At 39.1% G+C, this 19,304-nt stretch overlaps 2 protein-coding genes across 2 annotated transcripts; one reads left to right on the top strand and one right to left on the bottom strand.

Moving 5' to 3' along the window:
• Positions 1–48: 48 nt before the first annotated feature.
• LOC146463329 (uncharacterized) lies at positions 49–13,783 on the bottom strand. Its single transcript, XM_085084572.1, has 18 exons — positions 13,576–13,783; positions 12,021–12,084; positions 11,844–11,878; positions 11,045–11,103; positions 10,522–10,638; positions 10,106–10,146; positions 9,321–9,362; positions 9,007–9,193; positions 8,115–8,204; positions 7,503–7,687; positions 6,976–7,081; positions 6,286–6,351; positions 5,511–5,615; positions 5,080–5,192; positions 4,360–4,480; positions 3,707–3,772; positions 2,741–2,815; positions 49–2,490 (listed from the first exon to the last, which is right to left on the bottom strand). Exons 1-18 carry the CDS (start codon positions 13,622–13,624, stop codon positions 1,042–1,044), a joined length of 2,970 nt encoding a protein of 989 aa, XP_084940698.1. The 5' UTR covers positions 13,625–13,783; the 3' UTR covers positions 49–1,041.
• A 3,816-nt stretch (positions 13,784–17,599) lies between these two features.
• LOC146463328 (B-cell lymphoma 3 protein homolog) lies at positions 17,600–19,224 on the top strand. The gene has a single exon (XM_085084546.1). It carries the CDS (start codon positions 18,102–18,104, stop codon positions 18,639–18,641), a length of 540 nt encoding a protein of 179 aa, XP_084940672.1. The 5' UTR covers positions 17,600–18,101; the 3' UTR covers positions 18,642–19,224.
• Positions 19,225–19,304: the final 80 nt, after the last annotated feature.

The raw sequence follows: 19,304 nt of genomic DNA, 5'->3' as shown, positions 1-19,304 counted from the left end.
GAGACTGTTATGAGAACGGTAATAACGCAATAATCAGTGAGGCGGATATTCTTTCAAAAGAAATTTATTCCTCCACGCAATTACTGACAGACCAAGACCAAACCCAGCTACAAAGTTAATTGTAACCAAGAAACGGACATGAGACAAAATTATTTTAGTAGCCTGTGCTTTCAGCTCACAGCGGAAAACACTAGGCCACATGGTAACAGTGTAAATGCCTCGGAATCGCCAGCAAAACTGGCTGTCGAGACATACAAAAGCACAGAAAGAACACTACATTTAAAATGGATTTCTGTGAAATCTCCTCTACAACTATACACAAATATCTCCTGGTTAGCCTGTGGCACCAAGCAGCGCGGTTCGCCTTTCGCACAACCACAAAGGACCTCAGAAAACTATTACAAAGATAATCGTTGTGAATCGTTTGTGCTTGGAGTTGAGAAAATTGCTACAGGACTACGCCTTTAATCTGACCATTATATTGAATATAAGTCACATTCGATAAGGAAAATTTAACCAAGAGGTTACTCAGAGATGAAAGTCTAAAAGAGTTAAAAAAAAAAATCACAATGCATTGGGAATTTCTCACAAAGTTCTTTTCATCTCATCTATTCAGACGAACCCCACCCCCGTGGGGGCCGGGGGCTTTCCTTGGTGTCTTAGGAAATATGTCCCCAGCTCTCAAAAACCGTAGTTGAGTGTGTACTGAGATCCCGTTTAGAACTGTACAACTTTCGTTATTCAGCTTCAGTTTGGGCAAGCAAACGAGGTGTCAGAAGTTTATGCTATTTGTTAACTATTGTTTGAGTACACAGAATTGTCTTCATATCGAGGAAAATCCCATAGTGATAGTTTGCAAAAGTGGAAAATAGGTTCACGAGGGGCACACTTCCCGTGACACCGTGACTTCATCTAGACCTTATTTTGAATAACCACCCTCCCCTCCCCCAGTCTTTATCTTGCTTGTTTTTAAACTCGACAGCCGCACCTAGAGAGGTCCCTATTAACGAATGCAAACGGGACCACAAGAGTCTACGTTTTTCATGTTACACTAGCATGACAAAACTTTGATATCAGGCTGCTACAACAGTGTGGTTTGGTTGTTACCGCGTGTGAACACCGCGCTCGAGACTTGGGGGACTGGAAACTCCTCAGTCTGAGTTCCCTGTGGTTCCAGTTATCCTCGCATTCCGCGGTGTGATTCCCGTCTTTGCAAGGCCAGTCACACTTGGACAGTTTATCGTGTTGAAGTTTACAGCGCGGACATAAATTGCTACTTGTCGTTTCTCTACCGTTATGGAAAGATCTGGCTGAAGTCGCACTCTTGCTATCTACACTAGATTCAGTTCTAACTTGATCACTTTCGTCAGAATCGCTTATCTTCTTGCTCCCTCGTAACCTCGGTGACTTAGAAGAAGTTTTTTCTCTTCTGTTCGGAGATTTCCGACGCAAAAAGTCCGTGATGCGAGCTTGTTTGATGTTGGTATTATCATCAATCGCCGGTGCGCTTTTAGAACGTTTCCGTTTTCCTGCCACCTTCGTTGCCTTGCTCCCAGTCCTCTGATGTTCAACCATATTTTCTCGTCTGAGTGGATCGTTTTCTTTCCGACTCTCCTTCTCATCCACTTCCGGTTTTTCTGCCTCGCTTCCGGTCTCTCCTGCATCCCTTTTCGTTCTTGAGCGTGTTTCACGTGATATAGCGTCAGAATTCTGGAAATCCTCCTCTAAGCTCAAAACTTCTTCTTTATCACTTTCCTCTTTGGTTTTCGTCGTTACATTTGGAAAAGATAGATGTCGAGTTCTTCGTCTCCGTGTCTTCCCAGACGAAGAATCCTCCAAATTGATGGGGTCCTGTGCAACCTCCCCAATCTCAGTGATTGTATGACGCAGCACACGTTTTGGAGTTATCACGCTGGCTTCACACGAGCTTTGAGACTTAACCCGAGTTCGTTTTCTACTGATCACATCGCTGTCACTATTTTCTGCGCTCTCAGAATCTTTACTACAGCCAGCTACCGAATCTGGCGGCTGGTCTGATGAGGGAGCTTGACTAACTGCGTGGCTGTTTCTCCTAGTTCTTCTCGCTGGTGATAGCTCTAATCCCTCCTCTCCCTCACTGCTGCACCCCTCTGGGGCTCCACCCCTATCCATCTGGTTATCAGGGTCACCTCCTTCCCTGGTGTCCTGTTCGGTGCTAGAGCAGTCACCTGAGCTGCTGGTTGTACTGGAAGACTCAACTGTACTACTGACTCTTAAGGACAAGGAATCCGCAAGGACGTCATCACAGCCTTCTCCTGCACTCGGCAGGCTGCCGTCACCACTGAAGTTATCCTTACACGAGGCAAGCACCCACTGCACTGCTTTCTCATCCAGCTCACATGTGTCATCGGTCATCACCTCGTACTCCTTCCAGAACACTTCCTCGCGTGCTCGGTACAGCTCACGGCGCATTTTCTCTCGCTTGGTCACCATGTAACAAAGGTTGCGTAACTAGAAAACATTAAGCAAGGGTTAGCCGGGGTCATGTGCATCCCAGAAAATTACTACAACAACTACTACACTCCATCTTGTATGCGTCACATCTTGTTGTTCACGCAAAGCGAGAGTGAGAGACAAGGAATGATGTGCACTGTAAAATGACACAGGATTTGAAATTAGAACGCACACTCGATAAAACAGCACCTGCTTGACCAGAAATATATCTCCACGAGAAGCACACACACAAAAAACTGAAACTTACCTTTTCCAGATTGCATCGTAGTTTAACAATTCTTTCTAACTGTGCCTGCAGGTTGCGAGAAGAATCCGCGGCACCCTTTAAATCAAACGCAAAAATGAAATTATGACAAAGCGCTCTGATTTACTTGGTCAAAAGGTATGTTTATAATTTTGTTTGCTATAATGCAGCAGAACAGTCAAGGTTGCCGCCTAACAGGAGCCCGATAGCCTGAGGCGCCCAAGAAAATGCTCTGGGTGCCTAAATTTTTTTGCAGCAGCACCTAACACTTCACATGTTCGGCTCCTAACTTCGTGGCTTTTAGCCTTGTGAGCTCCTTGGCAATTTCCTTACGCAACAGCCTTGACAGTACTTCATTTTAACGTTCACTTTTTTTACTGAAACGATAAAAATAAAACAACAGCGCTACTACAGCCACTTTCTCATCTCCACACTCATGGTTGATCCGACTACCTTTTCATAGGAAATTAACAATGCACTTTATTAACGCGATGTTACAAAATTCGCGTTAATTTAATGTATCTTAATTAATGTCGATGTAAATTTAATGCACGCTATTTTACAACATTGTTATTTTAAAGCACCTTTATTTCATCACAAAACCTTATTAGTTTATGACTCCTCTATTGGCTCTTCAGAGTCACTATCTTTTGAATTGATAGGGTCTAGTTAGGCTTCAAAACCAAATTTTCGGCTTTAAAAAAAAACTTAGAAACATCCGTGCACTTGTCTTGGAAGGTTTTACTGACGGAAGCCAAAATGCACTTTGGCATTCAGAAATGTAAAGTGCGAGTTTGCAGAATTATGAAAATCGCAGTAAATAAAGCAAGATGCTTACCGAAAAATTCGCGTTAATTTAGTGTAACGTAAATTTTCTTCGCGTTATCAACGTGCATTGTTAATTTCCTATCATAAGGTAACCCAATTTTCTTGGCCCGTGAGGTTGTGCTGTTGTGTTACTTCACTTGCCTGTTTTCCTGATAGCTTTTCCTGTTGCTTCAGAGTGGGCGGCAGAAGAGGAACATCATCTTGGACCTTATAAATGGAGAGAAATTTAAAAGTATTAAGGGCTTACGTGTGCCTTGATTATCTCGGCCCAGTTAATCAAAGCCTGATTAAGCTAATCCTGAATAGGTGAACTTGGAGTCCAGTTTAATCACCTATCAATGAAGATTCCTCAAAGAGATTTCTGCCATTTAGCTTTGAATTAAACTATTGTTTAACTTAAGCTTAAGATTAGCATTTGAAAGTATATTTAACAAGCGAGATGGAAACCTCGGTTAACTTTTAATCGTGGATTAGCATTAATCGGCTTTCGAACAACTGAGCCCTGAGGTAACAACTTGCAAATTTCCACAGCAACTATGATGATAGCTTACAGCAGAATTTCCCAGAACAAGGGAGTTGTAATAATGTAGTCTGTATGCGTCCTAAGACGTTATTAATCCTGGTCGCCCAATAGAATAAATGCCAACACACCAGACTGATGGCAATGTGGGGTCTTTAATTCCCCCCAATAATATTTAGTTTGAACCAGTGAAGGAGAGACACCCACCCCTCTTTGTAGTCTGGTACCCTACCAACCTAGCTTACCTTAAGACAGTCTAATACTACAAAAGTACCTTTCTCTTGAGTGTCCAGTACTTGTGAATTCTGATGGCCAGTTCTTTGGGCAGGTTTAGATCTTTTCCAATGTCTGTAGCGCTAACAAACTTGTAGAATTCCTCCTCCATCTGCTTCAATCTACAGAGAACACAATTTGGAATAATCGTGATTAATTAGTATCTTTAAGGACTTCATGATTTACACTTAACTCTCTTGGATAGCAAATTCAAGGACACAACCTGAAAATACATGCAACTTTGACAATGTTCCCCAACAGGTTTCATTACTACTTGGAAGTTAGTGAACCAAAGGGATATGATTTGGTATTTTGTAAGGTTTTCTTATCGGCAGCTTAAAATATCCATTTATATGCCTTCATGTAGGTGAACTGAAGTGTCCAGATACACTGAGAGGATTGGCAGAGAAACAAAGAACTTACAGTTTAGGTGGAGAAGCTGGACTGAAGAAAAAACTTGCCAAAAAGCAGACCAGAAAGGAAATCTTTTTTAGGGTGCAACACTTGGCATGATAAGTCCTGACTGATCATGATGATGATGATGATTGTGGTGGTGGTAAAGTGAGAAAATGTGGGGCAGATCTTGTTGTGCAATAAAATGTGCGTGTAGATATCAGATCTCGAACCACCAACAATGTTTTAAACATGTCAGCTCCTTCTATATGTCACTTGTGGGAATGCAAAAGGGGGTAACACAAAATGGACAAAAAACTTTGGTCACCTCTTTTGTCGTAAGTTCTCTGCATCTTCTGGTGAGGTTTTTGTCCCGTTAATCTCCTCTTTAGTTTTCTTGCTGGGTGATTTGCCCTTGTGACTGTGTTTTGTACAATAACTCTGAACATGAAAAACAGAAAAAAATATATATAAACAAAGAAGTCTAGAGTTGAGGTTGAATTCTTGCTAAATCAAGAATGCACTGCTAACAAGTTTGGCACAATGTTTGCCGATGGCACCAGCTCTCCAATTTTTCATTTGTCTATACTCTCATAATTTGATGAAAAGAATTAGCCAATGAGCATATAATAAATTTGACAGTAAAAGTTAAAAAAGAAATTGTATTGTTTGCTTTTCTTGAGTGTCCAAAATAGCATGCAGGAGTATACTATTAATCAATATTGTAACAAATTGTGTATTTACTGCCGCACTACTCACAATGTGCCTAACACCATCTGCTGCTGTATCATCCAGCACAGTCCTCATCTCCAGTCCATGTTTGAAACCACATGTTACATGGAAAGCTGTCACGCAACTTTTAATCTGAAAAATGCAACAACAATAAATCAACTGAATCCATGGTAACCAATAACCAATTATTAACACTTGATGGAAGCAATATTCACAAAGATTGTACCTGAACAACACTCACTCACTCACTCACTCACTCACTCACTCACTCACTCACTCACTTCATCCTCATCGCACTCAGTGAAGCATAAGGCCACAGCCACATCCTGCAGGCCATCTCTCTCAATCTTTGGCTACATTCCCAGTTTCACCCCACATAACACCCATCTCTCTCTCAAATCGGATTAAATCATTCTCTGCCTGACAATGTCTTACCTTTGGATACCATTGGCATCCCCAATATAGATGATGATGACGACCACGACTACCACTACCACTACCACTACTACTACCCATTCATGTGCCAAGAGTGAGGTTAGAGCAAGAACAACTAAAAGTATAATAAAGCTGACTAAAACCGATGTAAAATTAATTTGAATTTCCCGCCTTAAAAGCACGAGAAGAAGGAATTACATGTACCACCTTTCTCACATTGGAACATCTTGTTGAAATTATGATTTTACGAAGTAAGGAACTACATGTGCAGGCTTTGTAAAAAAAATGTACAGGCTTATTAACTGTGTAAAGTAAATACACAGTTAATAAGCCTCTTAGTACTTTATGCTCAGTAGAGAACACTTACTGTGCATTGAATACAGGCTCCAACCTTCTCACGACACAAAAAGCACACCAGGTTCCATCTGCTGGCCTGTCAATGAACAGAAACAAAATTTTTACATTTAATGTGAACTGAAGTTAAAAGCACACAAGTGTACTGTCCCACACTTCCCTTGTTAACATCCGGTTTTGAAGGCATAAAGAGGTACCGCTACTAACTGCCAAGCACTTTGCCAGGATTCCTCAACCTATTAATTCACCTAAGTGTCTGTTTGTGAAGGATACTATATAATACAATCATTCTTGTTGAAAACATAAGCTTTTCTGACCCCCTTGCTCTCTCAGTGTTGATGTAATAGGTTTAAAAATAACATCACTGAAAATCACATAACATTGATAAGGGGGAGGGGGGAGGTGAGATCTGAATATAAAAATGTCCTGAAATGATTCACTTTACCAAGACTGTCTTGACTCTTTTGGAAAATGCTTGTAGCTGTGGATTTAAGACTACTGAAACTAACCATTAGTGCAAAAAGCCTCTTGAGTATACGGAAACATGCTTTTACTTATAAACTGAAACTGAGATATGTTGTTAAAATACATCTATAATTTTTTTTGGCCTGGTACTTAGACCGTTTGAAAAAAGAAAGAGTCAAAATCTATTTTCCCAAATAAGACATCTTATTTTTCAATAACTTTAACTTATATAACTTACAGGGATGTTTTCAATACGGGTAATTGGTTCCATTTTTGAAACATTTCCAAATCCAACTTCAGGAATCCACAGTGCACAGCTGACATGAACCCAGCCTTTGCCATTCCTGAGGAAAAAAACCCAGGATAAGTCAACACCTAATATCTTTTTAAGTACTACATCAAAATTTTAACAAGGAGACCAGTGATGAGAGTTTAGAAAATCATCAACAGTTTTACTTGGAGACACATTACAAGATTTTTGAAGGCACATCCCTAAGCTACAATATCAGGTGAATCATGGCCTACGAAATCAAAGAGAAAATGTATGTACCAAACAAGAAAGGATGCGTTTGTATACAAATCACTCAATAGCCTCAAAACTTTATCCCCCCCCCCCGCCTCTCCTTCCCCCTCGCCACAAAGAGGTATATAACATTCATGACTAAAGTCCCCAAGGAACAGGGCTATAGATTCAGAGGGTGTATAATTTGATACCAAAACCCATCAAGGAGAAAGAATCACTGTCTTTGCTTTCCCACGACTTACTTGGTTTTCTTCATGGCACCTCCAGAAAGATTGCACAAAACACACTGGCAGGCCTTGATTCCTTTGCGGCATGTATGGCAAAGCCAGCTGCCAACTGGAATGTTCTGGATTCCATAACAAGCTTGGTGGACACAGATATCACATGAGTCACAAAATACCATCTCATTCAATTCTTCGCTGTCAGGCTATAAACAAATTAAAAAAAAAATGAGTTGAATTGAATATTGTAGATCAAGCAAAGAACTGCAACTACACTGTATATGCACTTCAGACCAGAACAAAGCCAGATCTTGCAATCATTGAATGCAGTTATCAAATACATGAATCAGTACTGCCATAAACCATATACAGTTAACCATTTGTTCTTACTTGTCACTTATGTCAGCTATATTTAAATTTGACCTTCTACTATGTTGACAACCAGCACAAAGCGTTACTTTAGCGAGAGATATTTGTTTATGGATTATGCCCAGTGAAGTTCAGCTGTAATTCTCCTAAGCAAGCTTTTGATGTTACAGCTAATCACAAAACAACCATGTTACAGAGTATCAATCACCAAGCTGCTCCATTCAGGATATATTCCTTCAAAATATTGTACCAGATAACACTTACAGACTGGCAGACATCACAGCACACATCCTCGTCATATTCTATGCTCAGGCCTTCTTGAGTAGCTATTGCATGTCCCATGTTGTCATAACACTAGAAAAAGTACAGTGATAGAAACACACAGAGCTTAGTACTTATTTACTTGGCTGGCTTGATAAGCTGGGCAATAACTGTAGTGTTGAACTTTAAAGAGGAGCACAATAACATATTTGTGTGCACAACAAATAGAGAAGCCCCAAAATGCAGCCACAACTGAAGAGCACGATAATTTTAAAACCCTGTTTACTGTATGCTTGATCAAACAACTACATGTACTGTTGATCACATAAAATTGATGACTAGGCATACATGAAAAAAAAAACATGATCTCTCATAAAAAACTTCTTGTCCTTCAAAAATGTGCATTTAGACTAATGTACAGTTGTACTTCAAGCAAATATGCATGGCATTTCACCACCTAAAATAACCTTTCCACACCCACAGTTAATGTGCATAATAATAAGATCAACAAGCTGTGGTAATTTTTTCAAGGCCAGAAGTTCAAAGGCTTTCTTGCATTCTGTTAAATTACTCTTTTATTTTCATGAGAATTAGCCTTACTAGCCTTGTTAGCAAATGCAAAATACAATAAATATAGGGGGGCTGATAAGAATAATAAAGAAAAAAATAATACATCAACCACCATTTATGAAAAAGGTCTATATGCCAGGTCAGTAAAGAAGCTGAAAAGGAAACAACAACGAAAATTTGCTAATTTGTCTTCATTCAGTTGATAAAATAGATATCAAAAGTTATAATAATTCAGGGTAATACAGGAAAGGAAGAAAGGAAGAAAGGAAGAAATCCATTTATAAGCTCTTATGTACAGTAAAAGTATGGATGTTAGGAAGATTACCTTATTCTCAATGTATGATAAAGCCTTTTCTAACACAGACTCTTCTAGTTCCATCAAACCCTTGTTCTGTCTTGACTTGTTCAAGGCAGTCAGCCATTCTACATCTGTTCTACTTAGATCATAGCGGCATTTTGAGCCTGGTGGCCTCCCTCTTGTTTTGCTTGGAGTAACAAGCAATTTATTTTGCCTGATGAAAAACAACAACCTATCAGCTGTGAATAGCTTGTACTTTAACTACTGATCAATGAAGCAACACAAGTGTGGATTTCTTTCAAGTCACTGATTTAAAAGTAAGAAGACTGGCAGAAACATACAATTTAAAATTTGCAGCTCTCTTGTACAGTGGCTCCACTGGCCTGAATAAAAAGACAAAAAACAACTTAGGTATCTGTCAAAAACGTGGATATGTAAAGGAAAGCCACTTGTTTAACCTGTTTACTGATAAGAAAAAACAACTTATATTACTGGCTCCAGTTGTTCAAAGGCCGGATAACTTTATCCTGTGGATAAGTCACTATACGACAGTTTCAATCTGTGCAAAGTTAAGTTTGGAAGTGTACAAAAACCTTGGACAACGTTTAAAGTGAAGTATATTTTGGACCATGAATGCCTATATATCCAACGGATAAAGTTATCCGGCCTTTGAACAACTGGGGCCCGGTATTACAGGTTTGCAACAAGTTACAATAATTTTGTCATTGCATCAAGTTTGATAACAAGAATTTATAATGAAGTACATACATTTTCAGCTTTCATCTTCAGATATTAATAATAATATGTAATGTATGGTGCAAAGGTGGTAAAAGAAAAACAAAACATTTAATCCAATAAAGTAGGACAGCCTGGACAGACTAAGGTGTTATGTACACTCACTGTTCACCCCTATCCCTGACTGGACAAGGCCAAAGAGTAGTGAAAATTATCATAAACCCTCTGATGTTTAGCCTATCAATATTTATTATGTGATCCCAGAGGTAAACCAGTGCCCCTAGTTTTTAGATATACTTATCTTCAACCTGGCAACATCACCGCTCACAACTGTCTGTTTTTGTCATAAAACAATAGCTCCCTCGAACAGATGTCAAACTGAGAGGCTCACCTGAATGAAGGTTGGAAAACACCCTCTGGGTTAACAGGCACCTGGGAATTAGAGTCAAATAACAAAACTAAGCCTTAACATTTTATACATGTACATGTATATGCATTACAATAATGAAGGTTCACACACTAGTTAAATACAGCTGTACCACCCAGAACAATAAATTTATACATGTACAAAGTGGGCGTCCAAATTCAGGCAAAATAGCAAAGGTCTAGTAAATTGTGGTATAACACGCTTCCCAAAGCTCACAGGTTTACTGTATAGCTGAAAGCTGAGGACACTTTAGTGTCCTATGAAGGATACATTTCTGAACATTTTCAAGACAAATCCTCTAAGCTTTTAAAGTCCCATTTAAAGGATGCATTCAGGACGTATAATGGCTAAAAACCTGCTGTAACATTTGAGCACATTACCTGTACTCCTCTCTCCCACTCTTGCCTCCATGGATCTGCTATGGTCATGTAATTCTCTGGACTCAAATTCTGATGGTCTGGGAGCTTCATGGCACTTATTAAGTCTGTCCGAAATATCTGTGATCATAACAGCAGAATATGTAAGCTCATCTCCAGTAATAGAGATTCAAATGTACTCACTATTAAAATGTATCTACACTGTGTACTTATTTTAAAGAAACAGCATCATGATTTATTTTGAATTTTTGGTCAAACCTTCACTAAATTTACATCTAAATTACCTGCCCATACAAGAATTGCAAGAACATGCCATATTGTACCATGTGGCATGTTTCATCCAATAAGAGCATGCAGAAATTAATTGGTGGGTTATAATGACAGATAACACAAAACCGCTGTCAAAAGCAATAGTACAGATAATGCCACCTTGGCCCACAGAGCAGTTACATCCTGTCTTAAAAGCATATTGTGATAACCCACATGTTAAATTACTACTTATCAGGAGAATTCTGAAATAACTCACCTCAGCTGGTTTACGACCTTCAAGGGAAAAGCTAGCAGGAGATGGAGGACGAGATGATCCTGAAATGAAATAATCATTATGATACAGTATGAACCAACAAATGCCAAGGAGAAAGTTAGCAGAAAATAAGTTAACCTTTAATCCAATGTGAGATTAATTTCCAGCTAGCAAGATAACTCGTTTTAGGAAATTTAAGCTATATTTTTTGTGATGGGCAATCTATTTTGTGACTATTAATAATTATTATTTTTGTGCATTTGGAGAATTTGTCAAAACTTTCTTTGCCCACAATGTCTAAATTTCACAATTTTAAAAATACTACAAAGAAGCAAAATGAGACAATAAAAATATTTAATATTTACGTTGTGCATTTTCTATAAAAATAATCAAATGCGCATTACAGACATTACAATAATAGACAAATAATAGAAGAATTTCTAGCAACAAGGTGATAACAACGATTTTACAATATTGTGTCAAATATAAATTTTACTATGAATCTTAATTCTGTATTTAACCTTAAATGTCACTTGTACATGTAAAGAAAAGTGGATGGAAATTACCATAAGAAGGCTTAATTTGACACATATAATTATGGCTTACCAAATGTCAACACAAGAGTAAGCTGTTATCAGTTGTATTGCTACAATGTTATGAACGATTTTTGCTAGGATTTACATTTTTTACATGAAATAAAATCCAAAGCACTGCTCCCAAGAGCTCAATATTCAAGTTATTATAATACCCCATGTTAATGCATTGCAACATTCAAACATCAAATTCATATTTAAAAGCTCACCTCTGGTCTCATCAGCAATACTAGAATTCAGAAACCTATTACCAAAACAAAACAGTCAATGAACGGTTTCTTAATTTTGAAACAAATTTCTCATACACAGGAATATAGTTCAAGAATTGCCCTATAAGTACATACCATAAAGAAAAATGTTTTCTACAAACTTTAAAGTTTTCTTACCCTTTAAGGTCCACTTGCTTGGCTATCTTATTTGTTTTTTTCTCCAGATCCAATTCATCTTCTTCTAAAAATGCAAACATTTTACAGAAAACTTAGCTTTTTTCCTTGTTGAGTGGAATCAACAATAAATCTAGACAATAGCAATAGGTGCATTGACCTAAACATGTAAAATGTATATATGTAGTTCTATGGTAATAGAATTTAAAATGGCTAAAATAGAAGATTCATTCAAACAAGTTTTCGAGATTAAAGAGGATTATCAATGAAAATTCTCAAAATACAAAGATCTAGGATTGGCCCTTGGCCCTAAAGGAACACAAACAATTCAGAATAACAAGAATGTTAACAACAACAACAACAATTATAATACCAGAACCACCCAGCAAACAAATCCTTGCCATTTCAAATTTTTAGAAAAGAAAAACTTTGCAAAGATAACTGAGCAACCTTGAATCTGATACCAGCAAACAAATCTAGGCTTCAACATCTCCAGGCAAAATTAAAACAAATCCAAGCATAAGGTCAGATTAAAAGATAAAATAATTTAGGAAAGGAACCCTTAAAAAAACCCATCTTAACATTTAATCAAACTTACACCTTGAACCTATCAAGAAATGTATGGAAACCAAACAATTATTTGTATGCCGACATCAGAATTCATAGAAATATATAAGGTAAGTAACGCAATATGCAAAACTGAAACATCAGGCAATGAAGAATATTTGAATTAATTTATGCTAATGTCAAAGCAGTGTCTACAAGAGCTCATTTTCATAACACGTATGCAGAACTAATTTCGATTTCTTTTGTTATGGCGGCCAAAAATAACCTTTATTTTCCCCAACAAATCGATTCAACAGTCCTATGATCAAGTTCATTCCAGTTGGTTGCCATCTCCAGGAAATTACGCAAGTGCTCCGAACGCACGCATAGAAACCCGGTAAAAATAAAACAATGTACAATACTTTGAGGTGTGGACTAACCATTAAAAGCTGCTAGAAGGATAGAAGGCTATAATGGATAATTTACTTCACTACAGGATGAAAGGAAAACACGTTAGGCAAAAACTAAATCTCATAAATTATACATTTTTCTCGCAGTTAAATCACATGGTTTGAAACCCGATAACAAACAATACCAAAACATGCAAAATCGTTCGCCATGTTCACAGACCGTGGAATTGCGACGATCGACATTTGCACGCAGCAATCGAGGGCAAGATCAATTTTCCTCTGCGTTAGTGAAACATTTGGCAAACCAACAAAGCCTCGAACACGATGAATAGATTTCTCCCAAGTGTCTCGGTCACGAATTCAAGGGCGCGAAAGCTTTCGTTGTGAACAGAGCTATTGTGCGTTTTCAACGTTGCAAAATCTGCTCTCAATGTAACAGAAACCCACAACGATTAAGTCTTAAACCATTTAAGTGTAATCAAAGCGAGGACAAGGCATATATAGTTCAATATCACGCCTTATAGGCGAGCCAAAAAGATCCCTCGTCTTTGCATAAATTACAAAACAAACGTTCCACACCGACAACGGAGGCGAGGTCTTACCATCGAAATATTCGCCGCTTCTTCTGTCCTTTTTCGCTGTCGAACCCATACCAAATCGCGCCAATGTAAAGCCTAGTTATTAAACTTCTTCTTGAAATTGGATTTTCTACCATTCCACAGCATTTCCCTGGGTTAAAACCCGTAATACTTTCTGCTTGCTAAACCGTTCCCGCCATTAGCATACGTCATTTTGGTTGGAGTCGCTCAAGCGTAGCCAAATGACGTCACCTTATTTGGACAGGAGCACAACCTCGTTCCCAGTGTCGTCTTTTTCTCGTCCCTCACTGAAGCGAGGATGAAAAATAGGTCCGCACCTCGTACGTACACGATTCTGTACACGTACAAGGAAAAAATAACAGAAAACGACAAAAAATGTACATCTATAATTTACTATCTCAGTGAAACAAACACATATATTTTCTGTCCAAAAAAGCGAGCTTTGTCGTGGCATTTTGCAAGAGAGGATTTTGCAGGAGAGCAAGAGAGCAACCTTCATCCTCTCTTGCATTTTGTCAGTAATTCTAGTCAGTTCACGCAGTCAAACATGTCAAAAGCGGAAGTGTTCAACCGTGCATAAAGGTCGGCAAAGATATATGGAGAGCGCCATTTAAAGTGCATTGATTGTCTGGCAAGGAAGTGAGTCCACCAAGGCATTTCCGAGTCACGACAGGGGTGAAACTCAACTGCACCAAAACAAATACATTGTATTTGCGAAAAGAACTGGAATAATGGAGTAAGATGATTCGTAACAACTTCACTGGGACGTATAATAGTGTGAAAACCCCAAACATGAGACGCTAATCGGCTACTGCCTCAAATTATTCCGACAGAAAGCTCTTGGTAGTCTACCATAAGATTGCAATCGAAGGAGTCTCCCAGATAATTTTTTTAGTTCAGATATTTTTTCCCTCCAGGACCCTACAAATTAAACTCCCTATGTAGGCCACTGTCATATAGTTCCTATTTCCCGGGGACTTTAAACTTTAAAGCTACAGCTTAACTTGGTAGTTTGCGCAGAAGCCTATGGGCTCTAGGTTTGCGACAATTAGATAAAAGTGTCAGAAGCTAGTTTGTAAAATAAACCACACTAATTATTTATACGGAAGTAATCTATAACCGCAAAAAATTTCCAACAGATAACCCTGATTCATGTCCAGCAAAGGTCTTCAGATCGGTTACCTAAAGTGATCAAACAGTCCACTACAGATACAAAGGAAATCAATACGGTGTTTTATAAACATCCCTAGGCTCTGTACCAATACAGATACAGATACAAAGGAAATCAATACGGTGTTTTTTTATAACATTCCTAAGCTCTGTACCTGTGTTATTTGTTTGTTTGAGCTGGTTTGGCAGGCAACATACCGTGATTAAAGGGGCTCGCACAAGTTCCAGCCGTTATTTATCAGACATAAACCGGGATTCTTCCTGGCATAAACATGTATCTTAATTGAATCCTTTCCTTCCGGAGTTATATCCTTATCCATTCATCGTGGTTGAATCCAATCAATCAACAATCAATCAACAACTTTATTTACAGTCGAACCAGGTCAAGCGTACCCCCCTAGATTCTATTAATGAATCTATTATTTGAAAATTGAAGCCGTTAGTCGTTTCAAGTATTCAAATCAAAATTCGATTTCTGATTGGATTATACGAACAATGCATGAAACCACAAAACCAGTAAGCCCGCCGGAAAAAAAACCCTTTTCAACATATTCAGAGCGGAAATTCTTGATTTGTATAAAAGCGGATTTTCCAAAAAGCATTCTCGTAGTTTGCAGCAGTCAACGCGTACTGTCAGAGAGAAAATTCGCCATTTTCACCCAGGCACGGTGAAAATGGGTCCTGTCGGGTAAGTTAAATGATCACTAAATCAGTGGACATTTTACGTTTATACACTGGCGTTTATTCCGTTAGTTGTTAAAAAAATGAGAAAAAAAATTGGAAGCGTTTTATCATAATAAGCAGTTCTCTTTTTGAGGTATATGCAAATTAATTCAGCGAAAAGTATGCGAACTTACAGTGAAAGATGTTCATTTCAGTTGACCTTCGACAATGGCAATGACCTTCGGCACATGTGTTGCGCTATTTTTCGCGGTATAATGGACAGTCTGATGAGATATATACCATACTTTTCATGCAACAAGGTGGGTAATGCTATTCATGAAAGATAAATTGGAATTTTCAGCCCGACTCATTTCAGCAAGCGCTTGACTTTGTGCTCTTGCCATGACCAAATTTGCATAATGGCTTTAATATATGAACGTGTCAACAACATGAGGGAACAGTTTGAACGAACGAGCTGTTTCAAATGTACTATAGTTTAAATTTTACAGGCTATTGCTTTTACTGTTAGCGCGGATCAATGTTCAAATTAAAAGCCAATAAGAATCGAATTTTAATTTGAGCATTGATCCGCGCTAACAATGAATGAATGAATGCATTCTTTGAAACGACTAATGGGTTCAATTTTCAAATAATCGATCCATTAATAGAGTCTAGGGGGGTACGCTTGACCTGGTTCGACTGTAAGGGCCTGATTACATGAGCCGGGCTGGCCCGGTTTGCCAGGCTGGCTCGGTTTGCCGGGATGACTTCCAGCCCTGTATTATATGAGGCGAGCCAGCCCGGGGCGAGCTCAGTTTTGGGGCGGACTTTGGCGGAAATTTTATATAGATGTTTTTCAAAATAGAGGCTACAACTAGAAAGCGTCGACTGATTTTGATGAATTATTTTCTATATTAAGCAGCTCTTCTTTCTCCGATTCCTCAATTTCCTCCGAAATGGGAGAAGTGGTTTCTGGCCCAAAGAAGCTTACATCGATAGCGCAGTACTTTCTCGCCATGGCATCTTTTACGGCTTCATACTGTTTGGTTTTATCAGCATTGAAGTCCACGTTGCGATATTCCATATTACTTTTAAACTGACCAAGCGAACGAAGAAGGTCGTCAATCATTCCATTCGTCCACTTGAATTTTGCATTCGTAGTGGAATCCCTCGTGGTTCTTGCCGCCATGTTTACAGAGAACAGGGGCATCAGTGAGCACGCGTAATGATGTGCACGCTGTCATCTTGTTGATTCAGTTAGCCGGGCTGGCTCGGCAAGCGCGATTACATGGAAAATTTTCAGCCCGGTTAGCCGGGATCCCGGCAACGCGATACCGGGATCCCGGCTAACCGGGCTGAAAATTTTTCATGTAATCGCGAAGTTAAATTTTCGTGTGTTTAACCGATGTGTTGAGATCCCGGCAAACCGAGCCAGCCCGGCTAACCGGGCCAGCCCGGCTCGTGTAATCAGGCCTTAAGTCTCAATCTGAATAGCCGAGCACGAGTGCCCTACTAATTGGGGAGACTAACAAAAAATGTAAAGTAAAATCTATTCAACTAAGATTAAGTAAAGTTAAGAAAACCTAATAATTAATTATCATTAATTAACACCTAAAAAATTATTTATTTGACAATTAACTAGATAGATGAACAGCAAGAACAACGCATACATCCGTCGTCCAACTGAGAGCTGACGTCAAACTTTCTTATGGCGATTTTAAAGTTGTTCAAAGTTTTTGCGGATCTAATGTTTTTAGGCAGTTTTCCCCATAATTTTGGTCTAAGGTAGCGCAGGGAATGTTGACCATATGTTACTGTATTAAATCTGGGAATACTAAAATCAGTTTGTCTTAAGGAATAAGAAGTGCCATGAGTATCAAAAATGTTGCTAATGTAGGCTGGACATATTTTGTGTTTGACTTTATAGATAAGGGTGCATACATCTTGCAGGCGTCTGTTCCAAAGGTTTGAGTTGAAGTTAAACCAGCTTTCTTAATTTAGTTAGCTCTTAGTTTAATTTAATGCATTCGCCACAGCAATTACGATAAGTTAGAGATAACAACAAAATTCATCATAACAACTAATAGCAAATAAACCAAAAGTAAATGGTGGGGGGGGGGGGGGGGGGGAGGTGGCAGGAGAAAGGAACAGAACTTTCGTCCCAATTGCAACCTAACTCCCTCAAGGTAAAATAAAGGTTATCCGCCTATGATTATAATCGATTACGCAAAGAAAATACTATCATTGTTAGTTTTATAAACAGGAAGAAGTTCCCTGGTACAAATTAATAAACCAGTAGCTCAGTCTTTACTCCGGTTACGGCAAAACGCTCTCGACTGAAACGGAAAACAGAAATATTGTTTTTGTTAGCGGTTACTGCGCATTCTAAAGAGTCCTGTCAGACTTGGTTCAAGCTAAAGGCGGATGTAGCGCAAGTCTTTGGTCCCTCAACTGTTATTTTTCCGGAGCTGTGCGTAGAAATGTGGAATAAATGATCCTGCCGACCAATAGATACTGATCACATCTGATCGAGCGATAACGCCGGGTGTTAGAGGATAGATTAAATGACTTCATTTATCAGTGATTTGTCAGTTTGGCTTGATCTTCCTATGTGCGTGTGGGCATGAACTGTCTCGTTTTTCATGACAATGCGGAAATCGTCGACTAACTGAATCAAGGGAGCCAGGCTTCAGTGAATGCTCTCCAGTTCAGTAAAATCAACCATGGATGTTCCCTCAAAGAAGCAGAAACAGAAAAGGAAGGCGCACAGGGTGAAGTCGTGTCCTCAACCTTTTGATTTGATCTTTCAAATAGCATGTAGCAAGGATTCTTCCGATCCCGAATTCACAGAGGCGAAGAAGATCATTGAGTTGTTCCGCCAGAAAGGGGGAGAGTTTGAACTGGATGCAATCAGCGCATCTGGAATGACCGCGCTTACTCAGTGTGTGCTTGATGGTAACTTACAGAGTGTAAAGGCTTTAATTGCGCTTGGAGCGAATGTAAACAAAAAGGACGGCCAAGGATGCACAGCACTACACCATGCGTCAAGTGAAGGCTACATCGACATTGTGAAGTATTTGCTAAAATGTAATGCCGATGTACTAGCACTGAATCGCGAGCAGCAGATGCCCGTGGATGTTGCAGACGGGGAAGACATATGTAAACTATTGTCCCGTGTAACTTTCATCAGCCGGCCCGTCAGAAGGTCACTGACTCGCCAGACCAGCTTGCCATGAGCTGATGAGACGATAAATCTCTTCATTTTCTTTATAATTTTTCTGAGGTTTTCATTAACTTTATAGTCAGACTTTAACATAGAGACCAATATCAAATAACCTTGTAATACGTGCTTTCCTGTGAGTCTTTATCGCCTTTTATCAGCACTGCAGTGCAGGCGGAAAGAGAGGTCGCCCCGATTGGTACTTATGCCAAGGCTAACAGGAAGAGCCGCCATTTTATTTGCGTCTGATCGAGAGGGGCGTTTATAGAAAAAAAAATGCGTACCTATTTTAGAGGCTAGGGCACTTAATAGTCACTGAGCGATTGTTAGAGAGTGAGTGCCTTTGGGATCATTTAGGTTATCTAGAAAACCCCGAGTGCAATCGCGAAGTCTACACTGGAAACAGGATGATCTACGCACTCTGTGTTCGTTCTTTCTGTTACTCCATAAACTCATTTTCCTGATAAGGAAATGGCCCCAAGGGTTCAATGTCAAAACAATTATTTTGCTGTACATTAGGTCGCAATTATGAGACATTTGAGCTTACTATTTGAAATTCTAGTTTGGCCAGATTAAAGTTGCTGTTTTGCTGTACTGCCTACTTTGCAATCAGTTTGGTTTATCAGTTGACACCTAAAGTGACATCTGGCCTTGCATCTGCACCCGACAAGACTGATCC

This window comes from Pavona decussata, unplaced genomic scaffold (genome assembly GCF_977016875.1).
Source record: "Pavona decussata unplaced genomic scaffold, jaPavDecu1.1 SCAFFOLD_179, whole genome shotgun sequence".
NCBI lineage: Eukaryota > Metazoa > Cnidaria > Anthozoa > Scleractinia > Agariciidae > Pavona > Pavona decussata.
Note: the sequence above shows the minus strand (reverse complement) of the source record. Positions and strands in the feature narration are given on the sequence as shown.